Source organism: Penicillium samsonianum (genome assembly GCF_028829775.1).
Source record: "Penicillium samsonianum strain IBT 33392 chromosome Unknown utg000003l_segment0_segment0, whole genome shotgun sequence".
In the NCBI taxonomy this organism is placed as follows: domain Eukaryota; kingdom Fungi; phylum Ascomycota; class Eurotiomycetes; order Eurotiales; family Aspergillaceae; genus Penicillium; species Penicillium samsonianum.
In genome coordinates this window covers 5,380,091-5,398,816 of record NW_026643261.1, presented here as the reverse complement: position 1 = coordinate 5,398,816, position 18,726 = coordinate 5,380,091, and the positions used below count along the sequence as shown (strand labels likewise).

Genomic DNA, 18,726 nt, shown 5'->3' with positions numbered 1-18,726 from the left:
GATTTCTTCATATTCTCATGGGTATGCGTTTAGTTTTATTTTCAGATATACCGAACACCTTCACATCTCTTACCGCACAGTAGCATTGGTCAAGCTCTTAACAGTACAAATACCACCAGAGGCAGCAACCAGCTTTCCGAGAGCAGGCTTACCCTCCTGCCCATGGACAGTGGGAACAGCACTGCTATCAAAGGCAACCTCACGGTCCGCAGTGGTAGTGAAACCCGGCTGGAAAGTCTCCCATACCTTCTTCTTGGGGTTAAGCTGCTTCTCAGGCTGACCATCATTCCAGCCCTCGAAGCTAATCCGCTCACCGGCAGGAGCATCAGCAGGCGGGTTAACGAGCTCGACAGGACCGGCGTGTGAGTCCTCACCCTCCGCAACACGCGGGGACGCAGCGAGAACCATCGCACAGGACTTGACGCCGCGCATGGTCACAGGCTTCAGGTTGCAAACTGCAACGATCTTGCGGCCCTGCATTTCCTCCAGCGGGATCAGTCCGTTCAATCCGGAGCACACAGTCCGCACGGTCTTGCCGGTCTCCTCGTCGAGAGAGGTATTGTCGGTGCCCGGGGCGTCGCCGCAGTCGATCGTGGACACGTACAGCGAGTCCGCGTTCGGGTGGTTGATCGCGCGCAGGATGTGTCCGACGCGCAGGTCAATCAGTGATGGGGCCGGGGCCGCAGCGGGGGCAGGAGCGGGCTTGGGAGCCTTCTCTTTCTTCTCCTTCTTTTCCTTCTTGTTGGTTTTCACGGGGGCGCCGTCGGCGCCGGCCTGGGTCTGGGCGTTGGCGGCTTGTTCAGCCTTGCCTTGGCCGATGACGAGGGGCTTGGACTCGGTGTTGGCGTCTGGGTTCTGGGCGCTGGCTTTCTCGCGCTTCTTGCGCTCTTTCTCCTCCTTGGGGTCGACGGGCTTGGGCACGAACTTGACGTCGTTCACATCAATGGCGATCTTCTCCTCATCGGGGATCTGGAGCGAGAACAGACGGCCGTTCTGCACGAAGTCGACGTGACGCACGATGTGGTGGTAGCCCTTTTCTCCAGTGCGCTCTTCGGGGGTCCATTTCTCAACAACGGGGGCCAGGAGAGCGTAGATGGCAATGTCAGCGACCGAAGGCTTCGCGCCGAGGAGGGTAGTGCGGGTGGTGAGGTGGATGTTCAGCTGGTCGAGGATTCCAACGGTGACATCCTTTTGATCATTGGCGAGAGAAGTCTTCAGGCCGGAGACGGTGTGGAGCCATTGCTTGATGTCGGCTTCCTCTGCCTCATTGAAGGTGACCTGAGGGAAGATCTTGGCGGAGGCGTGGAGGTAGTCGGGCTCGGTCGAATCGGACGAGACTACGCCGGGATACGACCGGTAGAGAAGGGAGAGGAGAGAGGTCTCAGGAGCTGCTGCCGTCGCCATGGTGTACGTTCGTGGAGGGGTTGGGAGTGGAAGAAGAGAAAATCGAGGAGGGGCACGGATCTGTGTCAACGATTGGACCCGCGGGGTTGTCAGTCGGGCCCGCAATAGGGTCGACCTGAGAGAATTCAGCTTGACGACGATCCCTTTTTTATAGGGATCTGGTGAGAATTAACTGCTTAAAATTAATATCAATTCACAGTCAAGCAACCGCCTTTGGATGCTTTTTTTTTCCCTGGCCGTGCTGCGTTCGCTGACTCAGCAGCTGCCAGCGCCGGCCACAGTAGGCAAGACCTCAGGCCTGTTGCTAGAGAATTCGACCTTGATGTCTCATTGTCTGTGTTAAACCAAGGTCTTCTTGATCATGAAATCCCAATATACGACCATCTCCTACCGTTGGAAGACTGCAACGTCAAAGTTAGTTTCTAAGAAAAGGAAGATAAGCTCCTTGAACGGGACTATCCTCAATAGCGGAAAGATGAGGTCCATTTGTATCCATCTTCAGCAGTTGCTCCTATTCTATATCACCTTGGCTTATGTTGAACAAAGACCCCCAAGCTTAATGAAGTAAAGGAATCGTTGTACGGCAGTTTCAATGTCTACATCCAGGTCTCTGTCGACAAATCGAATCAAGAGCACAGGCAAATTGCCATCAGATCCCCTGCCATACATAACATTGACCAGAAACTGTGCTACAAAGCTGCAGCTTTGATTCAATATAAATAAATCCCCTCCTTGTAGCCCTGGAGGGATTCGGATCTGCTGGTCAGAGGAAGTTTAGCTCCCACTTTTACAATAGCAGGTGATTTCTAGCTAATATGAAACTCCTTTTTTCTGTTTTGATTGTTTTACCACGTCCTATCAACTACAATGTATGAAGAAACAAAGGTGTAAGGAAGCAAGGAAGCAAAGGAGCAAAGGAGCAATTGACGTTCAACTCATACCGCGCGAGTCTTCCATTTGACACGAATACCTGCAGCCAACATCTGGGTTGGCACCAGCTTTAGCAAGCATCTTAATGACTTCCTCATTGCCTACCTCAATCGCTTTCAACAGAGAAGCGGCGAGGCTATATCAACCGTTTTTTTAATCGCTTGTTTCACTCGCTGCTCCTTGTGTGCCCATATTCTAGGATAGCAGGTAGGGTTATTGCCCAATTAAGTGGCTGCTTTTGCGAGAGTAGACCTCGTGTCATAGTTCTGCGCAATAAATGTAATCAAAACTCTCTGGTCAGGGTGCAAAAGACCAGTCCACGAGTTTTCTGTTTGGAAAAATGCTTCGAGAAGGTGGGCCAGACGAATGGCTTCTGCTGGAAGTTTTGGATGAGTCGTGATATTTGATTTTGACATGTCGCCAGATAGGAATTCCGCGCTTTCTGAAGGTTGTCAAGGTTGTCGGCGGGAGGGAAGGACTAAATACGATTCTGTCTGAACTCTATAAAGAGACTCTGTCATAATGTAGTAATAAAGAGAACGGAAAGAGCTATGGTTCTTCTTATACTTGTTCCTCTGGAGATATTGGAATTGCGAGAAATTAAATTGAGAGATTAGACCTAAACGATTCCAGCAATCATCTAGCACCCAGCACCCCAAATCCTAAACCAATAAAGCAATGAGTAGGGTACAAATTTGGCTAATATCGTTAACTCTTCCTTTCTCTTTTTCTTTTTCTGCTTGCGTGCATTACTTGCTCAATATTGATGCCCGCCTGCAAGATCGTTTCCCGTGCAGTCAGACCCGTGCTATCTGGAATGTCCAGCTCAGCGCCAGCTTCAATAAGCAGTTTTATTATAGCCTTCGAAGTTGGCAATGTCAAAGCGAGACGCCCATTGCTGTCCTTCCGGTTTGGGTCGGTTGCCTTTGTGCTTAGCAAACTCTCCACCATTGGTAGCATCCGACGCGAAACGGCGAAAAACAGGGGCAAGTACTTAGTGTTGAGATTCGGGTTGATGTGACTCTGCGACAGCAACAGCTTGGCAACTCTTATGTTTTTGCTCTCCACCGAATGATATAATACCGTCTTCCCATGAAGGTCTTGGGAATTGATATCAACATTGGGATTTTCAAGCATTTTTTTCACAAACCAAGCAGAGGCCGCACTGTTAAGGCCGGCGGCAATGCTCAAGGGCGTACGGCCATTCTCGTCACGCGGGTCGAGGTCAATGCCTGGAGCTTGAAGATGGGCATCGATTGTGTCTTTGCGGGAAACGCGGTGGTCAGAACAATGGTTTTGCGCAACGGCCACGTGAAGAGGTGTTTTCCCATGGGGGCCAATTGCGTTTGCATTAGCGCCATATTTGATCAATTCTGTCACAACATCTGACTTGCGCATGAAATTGCACGGGGAGACTGCCACATGAAGTGGCGACGTGTTGTCGGATATGTGGGCATTTGGATCAGCCCCATATTCGAGCAAAAGGTGAACAATATGGACTGTTGACCGCTTTGGAAAATATGTGTTGTACGGATGTTGAGGCAGACGCTCGAAAATGTCAACACAAAGATCACGGCTACCACAGATAGCAATCAACAGTATTGGAATACGCCCAAGGTTCAAGCTGCAAAGGGCAGGGTCATGACTGAAACAATTCGGATCGGCCCCTAGTTTGAGGACCTCTTCAACAGATAGATGTTTGGGGTTTGACCATTCCACATTGTACAACAGCGTGTCCACGAGGAATTGACGATACAATTTCCCACTAAAACCGCCTTTCAAAGCCATACATTCCAGCATATGGATATTGTCGGTGTTTATCACAGGAAACAATTTCCACGTGGACTTGTTGCCCATACTTTCAGGAATCTTCGAGAGTACTTCGACTGCCTTTGTGTAAACTACCAGCTGACGGTGATCCAAGCTCCATTTCAAGGCCACGAGAACTCTGTCCAGTGGTCTCCAGAGTTCAAAGCCTATCACGTTGGAGAGATGGCGATTCAATTGACAGAGTCCAGCGAGAGTCTTTGTCGGTAAAAGAGCTGCAATGAGCTGCAACAGCTCGTTAGGCAGATCAAGTAGTGATGTTGTGAAGAGTTGTCTCCTCCAATGGTGAAAACCATCTGTCATGAAGAAGATTCGCTTGGCGTCTATGAGAAAGACTCGCGCTGCCCTTAGCACTCGTTTTCTCTGGGTCAACCATGTCTTTGGGAAATCGAATTGGGTCGACGCAAGGTTTTGAGGGGTGGGAATAGACACTATAGAGCTGCTGGTACTGGTCTGTCCTAGCTCTGAATAATTCAGGACGATGAAATAAATCAGCTCCACCTCATCGGGCGTGATCTTGAGGGACCACCGAGGGTTTGCATGGAGGTATCCAAAAAATCTACATGCTGCTTGGATTGTCGGGATTGTCCTGGAATCCAATGGAGCAAGATTTGACAACGACATACTGTGAAACACCGAGGTGGATGTTGGCGGACGCGTGTTTAGAGAAGGTATTGCTGGCAGATATCACAATCATTCATATTTGAAGGCTGTACTCCGTAGAGCTGATCATCATGCAATAATCTATCTTTACCTTGGTATGATACCTTGTGGTATGAGTGGTCTTTATGGACTACCACAGTCAGTCTAAGCTTATATGCGAAGTTTGTCGGCATCTTCCTCCTTCAAGGTTAGAACGATGGCAGTCCAATCTTGTAATTATCACTGAATCTCAATGGCATCTGTTCAACAGTAAATTAGGGGTCTTGGCAGTTTCCATACTGCCAGCGTGTCTTCTGGTGATCTGTTTATGCATAATTCCAATCTGAGGGGCTTAGATGTGTAAATGTAACCCTCATCAACCTTGGAAGTGTACAACACACGGTAGCACTCCTAAGCTTATCCTAAACTGCATTAGCGTATCTCAATTGATCTCTGTGATTGGTCAATTGAATGGCGCTAAAATGAGTCATAATGAGTCGTGGGGGAACAGCCAATAAACAACCAATCACATGATGCTTACTGTGGGCCCATGTGATGCTGCGGTTCATCCCTGGGTCTTCCCATTCTTTTATATGGCCTGGCCTTGTCCTTCAATTTCTTCCTCAGGACACGACTCCTACAGAGTCGACCCCTATTCTACAGTTACCCTAGGGTACCCCCTCATCATTCTCATATAGAGCGTCACGGGTCTGCAAAGGCCCGTCTAAGAAATCCAGCGATGTCCGCCTGCTGTTGTTCGAGCGCCGCGGCAGCGATCCAGACCTCCACCCACTGGTTCCAACCCGCCCAGCACCGGCACGCAGGAACGCCATCAAGGGCCTGCTGAATATTCGCCATGGGCGAGTCTTCATCCGTACAGTGATAACGACCTCTTCTCATCGCTGGCGCCGCCGTTGGAAGGCTTTCCCTCGGCTGTGCCAGTCTGTCAATCCTTTGATACCCTCACGCACGAGTCGGCACTCTGGGCAGAACCCGATCTGTCCTTTGCTGATACAGACTGGAATTTCGTATCTGTGAACCATCCGACGCCGTACCCTACTGACTATGATGGTGGCGATGTCCCCGTCATGGATCTTGGGTATGGGTCTGTCTCTGCTTTCAACTCTCTTTCTGATTCCGGATCAATCGAGCACCAACACTATGTTTCTGCGTCTCTTGCCGCTAGCTCCGCCAATTCACCAGGTAGGATCATATTCTCTAATCAAGTCAACCGGGTCTAGTTTCTAACGTTTAAAAGATGGCCACTCGCATCCTTCACCTATCTCTCCGTTCCCTGCTCCCGTCTCGACTTCTCTCTCGAGCCCCTCTACCTCCCAGGGCGATGATGCTCTAAGCCGCGTTGATTCGTCACGGGTGGAAAAGCGTAAACTTAACACCCTCGCGGCACGGAGATGTCGGCAGAGACGTGTAGACCGGATGAAGGAGCTTGAAGCCGAGTTGGAGAAGGTTCGGAAGGAAAGAGATGATTGGAGACTTCGATGTTCGAAGCTTGAAGGCGAAACGGATGCTTTGAAGGGTCTTCTCACTCGCAAGAGCAAGGATACATAGTTGTGTACTCGAAAATTGGAGCTGGTCTCTCAAGTAACGAATTCAATCAGTTTTGGATCAGTGTCTACGTCGTTATCCTTGTTATTTTGCCTAAAAGGACTTGTTATGAGCACTATTCGTATTTTTGGGTGCAGCATCATACTTGTCCCTCTACATCGGGCACCCCTGCAGAGAGGCCCTTGCCCTAGGTCATGTGCATCAATGTTAGTTACACATGTCCCAGCAAATCCATGATAGACAGGGGTGTTTCCCATTGATCTCTTCTCCTGGTGGTCCAGATGAATGACACCCGGTGACTATCTTAGTTCGCGGGGTTTCGTCGAGAGGGGTTACCGAAGAAACAAGGTATACGCAACCGATGGCATCACCTTTCTTTATATTTGTGCAACATAATAATCTCTCAATAAATTACATCATCTCACTTTATTTCCATTAGTAGACTCCATTCTTCGGTCCGTTCTACAACACTCCAACAGACTTACCCGTTGACCATCCACCATGAGAGCTGTACGCTTCCATGGACGAGGTGATATCCGCATTGATGAGGTCGAAGAGCCGGTTTGTGGTAATGGCCAGGTCAAGGCAAGCTTAGCATTACTTCTTATAGCTTTCGTAACGTTACCTCCGAGGCTGAGTCTCTAACGACGAACCTTGATATGAACAGATTCGACCTGCCTTTGTCGGAATATGTGGCAGCGGTAAGTAACATGCTCGAAACCCACCGTTGGCTAGTCTTTTCTGATCCAACCCAGATATCCATGAGTATCTTACTGGCCCAACGATCGTGCCTGTCACCCCACACCCATTAACCGAGGGAAAGCTGCCAACCACCCTGGGCCATGAGTTCAGTGGTACAGTTGAAGAGGTTGGCTCAGGCGTTACAGGGTTCAAGGTCGGGGATCGGGTTGCAGTCAAGCCTAACCTCTTCGACGCCACGTGTTCGAACTGTTCAATGGGCAGGTTCAATTGCTGTGAGAAAGTGGGATTTATCGGGTTCAGCAGTAAGCCATACTAAGGCCTGTAGCCATGTCTCCATATTGACGGCCACAAGGTCAGGCAGGTGGTCTATCGGACCACATTGTCGTGGACAGCAGACATGCGATTATGCTACCTGACTCCATTTCCCTCGACGTCGGTGGTATGAATATACTTCTCCGTTTCAAGTTGTGTTCGACTGGTTTCAGCTCTGACGATATGGTGGTGATACAGCCCTGGTGGAACCTCTTGCCGTCGCATGGCACGCCGTAAGCCGCAGTCCTCTGCAGACAAATGACACGGTACTTGTGGTTGGGGCTGGACCAATCGGTCTGGCTATTATCCAGGTATTGAAAGTCAAAGGTATTACCTCGATTATTGCGGTGGAGGTCTCTGAGCAGCGATGTGAATTTGCCCTGGCCCTGGGCGCCACCGAGGTCCTTAATCCTGTTGATGTGGATGCGGTTATGCAGGTACGTGCCTTGACAGGGAATGTGGGTGCAGCTGTTGCATTCGAGTGTTCCGGGGCTCAGGCTGGGCTTGATACTGCGATCGCTGGTCTTCGGGTGCGTGGGACGACGGTCATCGTTTCCTTGTGGGAACAGATGCCTACTATTGATGCTTTTGCTGTTGTGTTCCAGGAGAAGCATGTCACAGGGGCTGCTCTTTATGATGACGGGGACTTTGAGGCTGTGATTGATGAAATTGCTTCCGGTATGCTCGGCTCCTACCCAGTTTATTGTCTTTACTTCCTAATTAGGTAGGTGCCCTGTGCTGACCTCTTGCTTTTTTGGTATAGGTGGTATTCAGCCTCGCCTTATGATCACTAGTAAGATCCGAATGGAGGATGTGGATGAGAGGGGGTTCAAAGCTCTAGTCGAGGAGAGAGATAAGCATGTAAAGATCCTGGTCGACATTTCTGCATGAAGCATGCGGTTACATAGCCTATGGGTCTTGGTATCTCTGCAGTGTATTAAATTTTTGATTGATTCCCATCACATATACTCACAGATTACTCTACATAGCTGCCCGGACTATGCGCCAAGCTTTATACATGCTAGCCATGGGGTACAAAATGGGAGATAGTCCAACTAGATAGTCCAACTAGATAGTCCAACTAGATCGGGTAATTAGGAGCAAGTCGGATCTTACTTATTGTCTGAGATGCAGTAGGGTTGGCTCCAGTCGGCTCAGCCGAAAAGGTGAACAATAGTAGTAAATTATCATAAGAAGCTGAGCTATTGGCGTAGTTCTTGTCATTCGTTAGGTATCATTTGGCTTTTCATCTAATCAAGTAGTGATACAATCGTTAGCAATATACCCAATATATTTAACCCATGACCAACAAAGATAAAATTAATAAGAGTCTTTAAATAGCACCTCGGTTAACCTCAGTCCTAATTAGCAGTGACCTCATTTTCAATGTAACCCTAAGAACCAGGTAATTCCAGTCCAACTCCTTATACCAATATGGCGCATAGCTGTTGTAAAGCAATATCAACAGGTGTTATGGCCTAGTGATTGTGGCGACTCGATGTGTATTAGCCCCGGTCGGGTGGCGCCATTTTTTGTTTTTATTTTTTATTATTTTTCTCTGAAACTCCTATTGTTTTGGCTCCTTTCTTTTCTTTTTTAAAACGTTGATGCAGCCGCTTTCTATCAGGTCTGGCAATGACCTATTATATACTCCATACATTCTTATGGTTACTTTGCAGCCCGCAGTAATACGAACAGCGTGGGGTGATCTCAGGGCTGCCCATGGCTGACTGTGTTGGGGCCCTGGAAAGATGCCCAGGCATTGCTGGCAGTGGGGAAAGAGTGTGTTTTTACTTGACACCCCCCTCTCCCCCCGGGCTAAAGATGCGGGCAATATGTTCCGAATATTGACTACGGAGTACTAGACCTCTATTCGAGACATTGCCCAGATCTTTAGTCGGGATATCCATGATCTAGGATTGATCGGCAGATGGGTTTGCGGCACCAGTACCACGCCAGTGATGCGAACTAACCTACTTCAGTATCAAGTATCGATCTCCATTGTTTTTTTCCCGTTCTAAATTTACGACATTTACTGCAAGGGTACTCCGTAAAGAAAAATTTAGTCGCCGTGCCACGCATCAGGTAGGAAGATCATAGGGTTGGTAGCCATTCGTTATTTGACACTAAGGCACGTCGCCAGTGTTCGTATCTGATTGATCCAATATCGTCAATATCGTCGTTTTCTGGAAAAACACGCCTCAGCCGTGAGGTGAGACATGACACCGCTAATGTCTGATATAATTCATTGGCCCATTCTACTGCATGGATCCATATGAATGGGGCGGGTTGGAGAATTTTTAGATCCCACTGTTTAGGTATATAACACCTTTCACTCGGCCTACGCTTTGACAACTCCCTTTTTAGTTCTAATTCCCTTTGTCACGCAATATTCCATTGTCTTCTGTCATCCCTATAATTGGAATCAAATACCCAGTACTATACAAGTGCTCTTTTGACCACTTTTTCCCCCTACTGTGGAACCTTGCCCACGTTTATACTGGGATTCTTGCCTAACAAAAAGCCAGCGTCATGGGTACACCACTTACAGAAACGGTCATTATTACTGGTGGAAATGGGTTGTTGGGTTCAGAGATCGCCATCGAGATCGCGAAGAAGCAGCCTTTCGTTCATCTATTATTGACAGCACGGGATATAAGGACCCACGATGTCCGCGAACTGATGGGAAAGATCCGCTTGATCGGCCCCAGATCGATTGAGGTCCTCGCTCTTGACATGACCGATCTGAAATCCGTGGTATCTTTCGCCAAAGCGACCGTCGATCGTGTTCGCTTAAGAGACATTCCGCCTGTGACCAATCTGATTCACTCTGCTGTCGCTACATCTTACGTTATTGATGACCTCACATCAGACGGCTACGACCCTGTCTATCAGACAAATTGTCTATCTCCATTTTTATTGACCATTGGACTGCTTGAGGCTTTCCGGGCTGGAGATGGTACGCCAAAAGGCGGAGCGAAGGTGATCAACATCGGCTGTTCTGCGACATCTTCCGGGAGATTGGATTACTTTGACCGCGACCATGGAAGAAACGGAAGGCAACCGGGAACTGCGCTGAGCGCAAAGGAAGAGAATATTCGTTTTGGGAGCAGCAAGTTAATGGGGAGTGTCGCACTATATGCATTGAGGCGGAGCTTGATCTGGGTAAGTTGCGATTTCAGGGTCATCTCCCGATTTCTCACTAATGAAATCTAATTATAGACCGGTAATATATCGCTTGACATCTTCACCCTGGATCCAGGAGGTATCACTGGCCAGAGCAATCTGCGGACCGGGGCACCTATGTCGGTCAGAGTCGCACACCAGACTCGGTCCGGGCTTCGGCCATTCCTGCGCATGGTATCCCGAAGCTCCATGAATAAGGCCAGTGTTCCAGCCAAGGCGATCGCCAGAGTTGCATTCCACGTCGACGCGGTGGAGACCTGGCAAAAGGAACGCTACTTTATCCTCGACAGCGACTACGAAGCCGCATCCGTCTTGCCGAGCTTGCGTGATGGGGAAAAAGTGAACAAACTATTAATGCAGATGATGCAAATGATTGAAGTGGAAACAAAGGAGATGGATTCTCCTGCTCCTCTTCGACCTCAACTGAGCATGATCTCGCCTCCTACGCTTTCACTGTGAAGGGAAAAAATTATCTATACATTTTAGCATTGGGGGAATACTTTTGTATACAAAATTAGCGAAGTCAATTGGCAAAATCAAACCATTTAATCTGTTATGTACTTCAATCCTAAATTATGTTATAAGGTACATATAATCTCATCTACAAGGGAGAACCAGGTACTGTACATGAGGTGATTGCAAGCGGATGGCCGGATTTGGTGAAGACCACAACAGTGTGAGACCTTGGATCATATCTCCAAGTCTCCAAGGTTCTTTCGCTTCTTTTGCTTTTGTCTTTTTTTTTGTTATTCAATCCTTCCATAAAACTTTCATTTCTTCCATTCAAGCCTTCTACGTCTGGCCTTTCTAAAATCGGGGTTGTCACTAGGGGTCTCCGGCCGCTACATCAGTTCTTGGCCCCCGACATAAGCGCCTCGACGGCTTGTGACAGCCGCAGTGATGAACCGACACGTCCTCGAAAAGGGCCACTCTGCCTATCCCAGGGGTTCTGCATTTTCAATCTCACCGAACAGGTAAGCCGACCACCCATTCCGAGCCAAGCGGCTCCTTTCTCATTGTCCGAGCTCGGAGCCCTGTCGTCATGCCAGATCATGAAGCTTGAAATCGAGACTGACTAGTATGCCTCCACCCCCAGGTTCCAGCCTCGCTCGCAACCTGCCCTTCGGAGACGCCGGCAGCTCTTCCAGCGCCTCTGCCTCCTTGGCGGTGTGTCGCTAGTGCTGTTCCTCTTGATCTTCCCATCCTGGCGCGCCGCCATCCTTCCCACCATCTCGCTCGGCCTTCTCTCTTACCCCGGAGATCTACAACTACAGACGGTCCGTTATTATGATTTATCTGAAGTGCAAGGGACGGAGAAGGGCTGGGAACGTGGAGAGCGTGTCCTGATGTGCACCCCGCTTCGAGATGCCTCGTCGCACCTCCCGATGTTTTTCTCGCACCTTCGAAACCTCACATACCCGCACCACCTAATTGATCTGGCATTTTTGGTATCGGACTCTCGGGATGACACGCTGGGCATGTTGTCGCGCATGTTGGAGGATATACAAAATGACCCGGACCCAAAAATGCCTTTTGGGGAGATCTCCGTGATCCAGAAGGATTTCGGGCAGAAAGTCCAACAGGACGTGGAAAGTCGACACGGATTCGAGGCGCAGGCCAACCGACGCAAGCTGATGGCGCAGGCGAGGAATTGGTTGCTGAGCGCAACGCTTCGCCCAACCCACAGCTGGGTCTACTGGAGAGATGCAGACGTGGAGACTGCTCCGTTCACAATCATTGAGGATCTAATGCGGCACAACAAGGATGTTACAGTCCCGAGTGAGTGGTGACTATTGCATGAGTGTCAGGATTTATACTAACTGGCGTCGTCTGTAGATGTTTGGCGCCCACTTCCAGATTGGCTTGGCGGAGAGCAGCCTTACGATCTGAACTCCTGGCAAGAATCTGAGACTGCATTGGCGCTCGCGGATACCTTGGACGAGGATGCCGTCATCGTGGAAGGATACGCCGAGTACGCTACATGGAGACCTCACCTTGCTTACCTCCGCGATCCCTACGGCGACCCAGACATGGAGATGGAGCTAGACGGGGTCGGAGGTGTCAGTATCCTGGCCAAGGCCCGGGTATTCCGTGCTGGTGTGCACTTCCCAGCCTTCAGTTTCGAGAAGCATGCCGAGACGGAAGGGTTTGGCAAGGTAAGACAGTAACCAACGAGGCGGTAGCTACAATTGCTAATGTTTCCTAGATGGCTAAACGCATGAAGTTCTCCGTGATTGGACTGCCACACTACACTATTTGGCATCTATATGAGCCCAGTGTGGATGACCTTCGGCGTATGGAAGAAATGGAGGTGGAGCGACTGGCTCGCGAAAAAGAAGAACAAGAGCGAGCCGAGCGAAAGGACAGCACCCAGTCCAAGCCCCTAGGTACCGATAAAACCATGGACGGGGAAGAAGTACAAGGCTCTGCTGAAGGCCCGGCTGGCCAGCCCATGAAAGACGCCATGGATTCTACTCAGGGTCACTTGAAGGCCCAAGCCGAGACAGTCGACCAAGACGAGAAAGTCGAAGTAGTCGAGAAGGCCAAACCATGATTCTCGACTGGATTTCCCTCACCGCTTCTTTCCTATAAGCGGCCGCTTCTTTGATCCAGCCGGCTGGATTACGCATTGCATTCTCACAGGCGACTCGAATGTCTCATCTCCCTGTCTGAAAAGACTATCTATGCCCAAGCTCTGCGAGTGTAGGAGCTTTGCTTTTCATTCTTGTTCCGTTCTTGCATATGTTTTCTTATATCTTTGGGGGACATTTCTCTTTTTCACGGCGTCACAACGAAACATAATGGTTGGCGTGTCATGAAGAGCAATAATTCGGCCATTCAATAGCAAAACATTGAAGATTTGATTTCAATGTATTCTCTACAAGAATAGTCAGCCGCTTATGCGGCCTTAGTCCTTGACGATGTAGTTCTAATCTGACCTATTTGACCCAAGACGATATAACGGTCGTTATATTTAAGATTATTCTACGATATGTTTTTAGATATCTCCTTAGATGTCTTTTTTATGTCTTTTTTGGATGTTTCATCCCATTATTGGTGTTACAGCTGGAAGTACAAAAAGTAGAATATGTGCAGTGAAAAAGGTATAAGATGTGCAAAATGACTTTCTATGTAGACGATGTAATATGTGACTTTTAAATTGATCCAATAATGTAATTGTAATATAAAGACCCTCCAATCCTCCAGGGCTAATATTTACACATTCGGATGAAGCCGAACACCTCTTAGGCGGTGGTCCGTGTGTCTCCACTTCGCGTCAACGCGTCCGAAGTCGATGCTTCATTTCCCCGATTCTCACTTTGCTTCGACTTGCATACTCTATACACATTGTAACCTGCAATGTCTACTCAAGACTCGCGCAGTATTCTTTTCACACACACCCGCCCCCAGGAAGGGTTCCGGTTACTGGAACTTACCCCAGAGCTGGAAGAACTACTGACATCGAAAGATGCACCTGTGTAAGTTGACGCAATGAACAAGAGTCCAGGCAGACCAGAAGCAACCCGTGCGCTGCTATGTCCAAAATAAACCCCTCCCATCCCCACTTGGCAGCCCTCGACTAACCTGCGACACCCACCAGACTCGAACTCAAGTCGCCCTCTGCAGCCCTCGCACAAGCAGTAGTCGACCCCACCGCCCATGACTACGTCAACCTATGCACACCAACACAAACCTACCGCATCCGCCAAGTGCAATCTTCAAACTCCCTACACATCCTCCGCCCAAGCCGCGGCGAGATCTCCCAAGCAGACATCAAAGTCGTTGAAGAAGAAGCCGGCGAAAGCGGCGCATTGAACCTCCCAGATGAAGCCGTAACGGCCATTGCAAAGTGCTCCTCGACGCTGGAACTGCACATCCCGCCGGGAGGGTTCTCAGCCGTTCCGTTCCTAGAGAAGAGTCTACGGCTGTATGACCGGCGCAGCGATGATGACGGGGACATAGCGATGGGCGGTTCTGCTGACTCCACGGGCCCGCTGGGATCCAAGGAGATGCGCACGGCCAGGGAGAATTTGTGTCAGGATATCCCTGTGTCAACGGCGCAGTGCGAGCAGGGCTGGATGGAGCTTTGTGCGTTTGTGGATGGAGCCGAGGAGGTGGCGTGTTGGCGGCCCTCAGCGCGGTCTCGATTGGCTGTTTGGAAGCGGTTAGTCGAGGGTGCTGTTTTGCAAGGTATTGATCTTGAGAAGCAGTTTCTCGTTGGGGACTTGTGGAAGTCTGTTCTGGATGATGACGAGGAGATGGAGCCACCGTTTCCACGTGCGTTGCTGGAGGCTGTTGTGAGGCGCATCTGCATTGCGGATGAGCGACCACCTTTGGCGGATGATATTAAATGTGAGTCGAAAATGGACTGTGGGATGTGCAGGTATCGGACTTGCTAACTATTGTGTGCTGTTCTCTAGGGGCGAGCTTTGATAAGGTTGAGTGTACGCAATGGGTTGGCGAGACATACCTGGCCGCCACTGCTCCGACTACATCGTCTGCTATTGGAAGAAGTGAATTCCTTCGCGCATGGAAGGACTGTCTGCCTGAGACATGGAGAGGAGACGCAGCGCTGTCAAAATTGCCGGTAAGTTGACCTTTCCCCGCATGAGCTGCGGCGCAATAGCTGATTTGGACTATAGAATGGCTGCTACAACAGTCCTGACCCTACGACTATCTGCTTTGTTGAACCCTCCCAACGGCTGCCAACCAACAAAACTGCCTCTGCACCAGCCACAGCCGCGAAGGCTAAGAATACCAGAAATTGGCATGAACTGCTCAAAGGCCGCCGTTGATTGAAAAAAAAGACTAACGCACTTGCTGCGTAAAATGCCATGGCATCTAATTTATGATGCGCGCGTATCTAGAAAGCATCACGATCATATCTGCCGCCCAAAATCGCCTCGATTCCGCACTTCCGGAAGAAAAAAAGCGGGAAGAATCACGAGCAAACAAAGAAACAGACCTCGAAACGATGCTCTAACGAATGAATGATCAACACCAAGTGTACTTCTCATTCAACCACCACTCCACATCCTTGCCCAATCCTTGCTCCTCGCCAGTCCACCGTAAACTGGCGATGCTCTCTTTTTCGCGATGCACGAGCTCAGCCTTCGGGTCCACCAAAGCCACAGCCTTCTGCAAAAGGGAAGTAGGGTTCCAGAATTCAACCTTGCTCATGTTCCATTCGTGCGCCTCTTGTTGTGCTCGCCGGAGGATAGCAGCCATAGCCTGGACAGTGGCCTGTTCCTCCGCCGGAGACGTGGGGTCATCATAAACCCACCGAAGAATGTAGAGGACATTATCCTCGGGTGCCTCGCCGAAATTCCGGTTCCAAGCGCAGTACACGCGAGCCTGGTCATCACCAGCGCCCTTGACTACAGGCGGGGAGCGTTCGGGAAACAAGTTCTCGGCATAAAATTCCTCTCGAGCCCAATGCCAGACAAAGTGATCAAAGTTGGGCAAAATGGCAATCTTAGCACCACTCGCCTTCTGCGACGCCAGGCGCATCTGCTCGTGCAGCTTGGCAAGCACAGTTTCACTGCACAAAGACTTCTGAACATCCTCAGCAAATAGATCCCTCGTAACAGCCTTCTCCAGCCCACCCGTAGTAGCCGGTAAAGACATATGGGAAGACGAGAACGGCCGCCACCCAAATTGAGCGTAGAACTTCTTCCCGATATCCGAGAAAAGAACCGTAAATAGCGACTTCCGCCGTGGCTCTTTCTCCATCCCCCACGTCTCGAGTTTAGTGCTCAGCTCTTCCAGCATCCGCTTTGCGTACCCTTTCCCGCGGAAACTAGGCCGGCAGTAGACACTTCCCACGCCGTGCGTGGAAACCTTCTCCACCTGCCCATCGTGCGCAAGCAGCGCTGTCTTCCGGTACGACTCGCATGAGCTGAGAATTGTTCGCTTGTCCTGGGGCTCGTTGCGATCCACTAGGATCCAGCAGGTTAGGCCATCGCGGGTCAGCCGTTGTTGGAGGAGATGGTTCTCGCGTTCTATGTATGTTTCCACATCTAGGGGTCCTTTCCAAGCGACGCTGTTCAGCTTGATTGAGGCAATGCGCTCTGAGGCTGTGGCTGGGACCAGAATCAGATCTGGGGATTCCCCTGCGGGGAGAGTGGGGATCTCTGCGGCAATCATGTCAAGTTGAGCAGAGTTGAAGTATATGAGTTATCGAAGTTGGGAATGTGGTGGAAAAGGGGGAAACCAAGGGCAGGTGCGAATATGTAATAAAGAGAAATCCAGGAATCCGGGGTAGTCCAAAGTTAAAGATGTTCCGAAGACAAGAACAGAACCAAAACCCAGAAGCTTCCAAGGTTGGGAGATACCCGTGGACCGACGGGGCCCCGATGCCAAAATATACTGGTCATTTCTAACTTTCTATTCCCATCTGGGCGAGATCGTGACAACTGGTCACACGAACATACCTAGGTAGTATGTTCTCCCGATCTAAATCACTACAATTGGACCAACCACACCCAATCCATCCAATCCTCCCCCTCACCGTTCCACAACATGATCCGGGCCGGATCTTCCTGCCCTCTACGTACAAAGTAAAAAAAAAAAAAAGAGGCACACCGTGTTTCTCTTTGTCACTGGCCCGAAGCAAAGCGATGGCAAGCGATGGAGGTTGCATTGCCTTAGTCCTTATAGGCCCTTGACGTAAGAGCCGGTCTTTTGCCTTTCGCGGAGGGTTTGAACGGGTCATGTGAGCCTTGGCGATTATGTCATTACATTTATTTATTAACCTGCGTAACCTGTGGTGTTGATCTTCATTTATATTGCAGGTCTGACGTTCTATATATATATTTTATGAAGCTTTTTATCACTGTGTGGAATGTGGACCTCACGCGACCATTCCATACACGATAAATTTACATTAGTAGATCATTGAACTACATACCTACCAGTAGACCTATGTACTCCCACTTCCCCAACAGTCTTCTTAGTTCTACCAACATTCGAATTTGGACTTCATAGAAGGACTTGATCTTGAATTCATTCAACAATATAGGGATTACCTCCCAACCATCCCTCGACCCACAGCTACCCATTAAACATTAATACGGCTGGTTGTTCGTGTATCACAACTTGACATGGTATGGGAATTAGGCAGTCCAAAGCCCTGTTGAATGGCGAGTAGTATATGGAAACTAGTGTAGGGCTGATTGAATTTATATTTTTGTACTCATTTCCTTTTTCAGTAAACCCCACTAGTTTCTCGTGGTATTATTATCGATTTAATCTACTCTCACAAGCCCGAGTAGCATCTCTCGTATCAGATGATACAGATACCTAGGTAGTTGCAGTCCTCATTCCTCTTGTTAGAATGTTTGCTCAGTCTCACCTTTAGACTGTAGCCCCCTCTCTCTTAGCTTTCATCACACAAGTAGATAATGGTTTCTTGGGGATAGACAAAGCACAAGAGCATAGCTCTCTATACTTCACTTTCAACAGCATCCATTAACCTAAACTGGATGTCTGGCTAGCACACTTACATAGTCGCTCCCCCGAAAGCCTAGCGGCCTATTTTCATCAGTCAGACCCAGGGCATTAAGCATAAGGACAGCAAACATAAATAAAGCAGGTGAAATGTAAATCAAATGACAAACAGAGCAAACCAAAATCGGGTAAAACTTTGTGACACAACAGACATTATGGCATTAGGGGCATTGTTTCGAACGGAATCATTTTTCACTGGGGTCATCAGCATAAGAGCAGAGACAGAAAAACGCAAAATCGAGAAGCTAACAAGACGACATTGGGAACTAGTTGCTAGTATAGTTGAATTGGCTAGAAAAGAGAATCATGTAGTTGATTTCAACAAAGGAGACGAATGAAATACAACGGAAAAATGGGAGATGGTATGAAAAACAAAAGGCCGGACCGCAGAAAAAAAGATCAGCGAGGAGAGAGAACCCAAGGGATCAAGCAAAATGCAAAATGAAGTAAAGGGAAAGCTATAAAAAAGCCAGTGGGAAAAAGAAGAAAAGAGGGATGGAGAAGGAGCGTCATGAAAGTGAGAATGGGAAGAGCATGGGGAGAAGAATAAGCACTTGGGAATGAAGTACCAAAAAAAAAGGAAAGATATGAACCTGATCTATGTAAATAAATGCCATGTGAGTCCCAAAAATCGTCCGCTCCCCGTTT

General features: G+C 49.1%; 8 protein-coding genes across 8 annotated transcripts; 5 read left to right on the top strand and 3 right to left on the bottom strand.

Moving 5' to 3' along the window:
- Positions 1-69: 69 nt before the first annotated feature.
- On the bottom strand, positions 70-1,404 carry N7471_005670 (putative cofactor for methionyl- and glutamyl-tRNA synthetases; the record flags this gene model as incomplete). The annotated part of the gene is made up of 1 exon (XM_057278389.1): positions 70-1,404. One exon carries the CDS (start codon positions 1,402-1,404, stop codon positions 70-72), a length of 1,335 nt encoding a protein of 444 aa, XP_057137999.1.
- Positions 1,405-3,042: 1,638 nt separating this feature from the next.
- N7471_005669 (uncharacterized protein) lies at positions 3,043-4,785 on the bottom strand (the record flags this gene model as incomplete). The annotated part of the gene is made up of 1 exon (XM_057278388.1): positions 3,043-4,785. The coding sequence occupies one exon, from the start codon at positions 4,783-4,785 to the stop codon at positions 3,043-3,045; it is 1,743 nt and encodes a 580-aa protein (XP_057137998.1).
- Positions 4,786-5,333: 548 nt separating this feature from the next.
- On the top strand, positions 5,334-6,372 carry N7471_005668 (bZIP transcription factor JlbA/IDI-4; the record flags this gene model as incomplete). Its single annotated transcript, XM_057278387.1, has 3 exons — positions 5,334-5,366; positions 5,541-6,006; positions 6,062-6,372. 3 exons carry the CDS (start codon positions 5,334-5,336, stop codon positions 6,370-6,372), a joined length of 810 nt encoding a protein of 269 aa, XP_057137997.1.
- A 498-nt stretch (positions 6,373-6,870) lies between these two features.
- N7471_005667 (2,3-butanediol dehydrogenase) lies at positions 6,871-8,274 on the top strand (the record flags this gene model as incomplete). The annotated part of the gene is made up of 6 exons (XM_057278386.1): positions 6,871-6,954; positions 7,037-7,070; positions 7,125-7,373; positions 7,424-7,510; positions 7,582-8,061; positions 8,147-8,274. 6 exons carry the CDS (start codon positions 6,871-6,873, stop codon positions 8,272-8,274), a joined length of 1,062 nt encoding a protein of 353 aa, XP_057137996.1.
- Positions 8,275-9,915: 1,641 nt separating this feature from the next.
- N7471_005666 (glycosyltransferase family protein) lies at positions 9,916-11,028 on the top strand (the record flags this gene model as incomplete). Its single annotated transcript, XM_057278385.1, has 2 exons — positions 9,916-10,548; positions 10,606-11,028. The coding sequence occupies 2 exons, from the start codon at positions 9,916-9,918 to the stop codon at positions 11,026-11,028; spliced, it is 1,056 nt and encodes a 351-aa protein (XP_057137995.1).
- A 441-nt stretch (positions 11,029-11,469) lies between these two features.
- On the top strand, positions 11,470-13,123 carry N7471_005665 (ANP1/MMN9/VAN1 family protein; the record flags this gene model as incomplete). Its single annotated transcript, XM_057278384.1, has 4 exons — positions 11,470-11,543; positions 11,666-12,348; positions 12,406-12,725; positions 12,776-13,123. 4 exons carry the CDS (start codon positions 11,470-11,472, stop codon positions 13,121-13,123), a joined length of 1,425 nt encoding a protein of 474 aa, XP_057137994.1.
- Positions 13,124-13,929: 806 nt separating this feature from the next.
- N7471_005664 (putative sister chromatid cohesion protein Dcc1) lies at positions 13,930-15,365 on the top strand (the record flags this gene model as incomplete). The annotated part of the gene is made up of 4 exons (XM_057278383.1): positions 13,930-14,048; positions 14,171-14,922; positions 14,991-15,157; positions 15,213-15,365. The coding sequence occupies 4 exons, from the start codon at positions 13,930-13,932 to the stop codon at positions 15,363-15,365; spliced, it is 1,191 nt and encodes a 396-aa protein (XP_057137993.1).
- A 199-nt stretch (positions 15,366-15,564) lies between these two features.
- On the bottom strand, positions 15,565-16,716 carry N7471_005663 (uncharacterized protein; the record flags this gene model as incomplete). The annotated part of the gene is made up of 1 exon (XM_057278382.1): positions 15,565-16,716. One exon carries the CDS (start codon positions 16,714-16,716, stop codon positions 15,565-15,567), a length of 1,152 nt encoding a protein of 383 aa, XP_057137992.1.
- Positions 16,717-18,726: the final 2,010 nt, after the last annotated feature.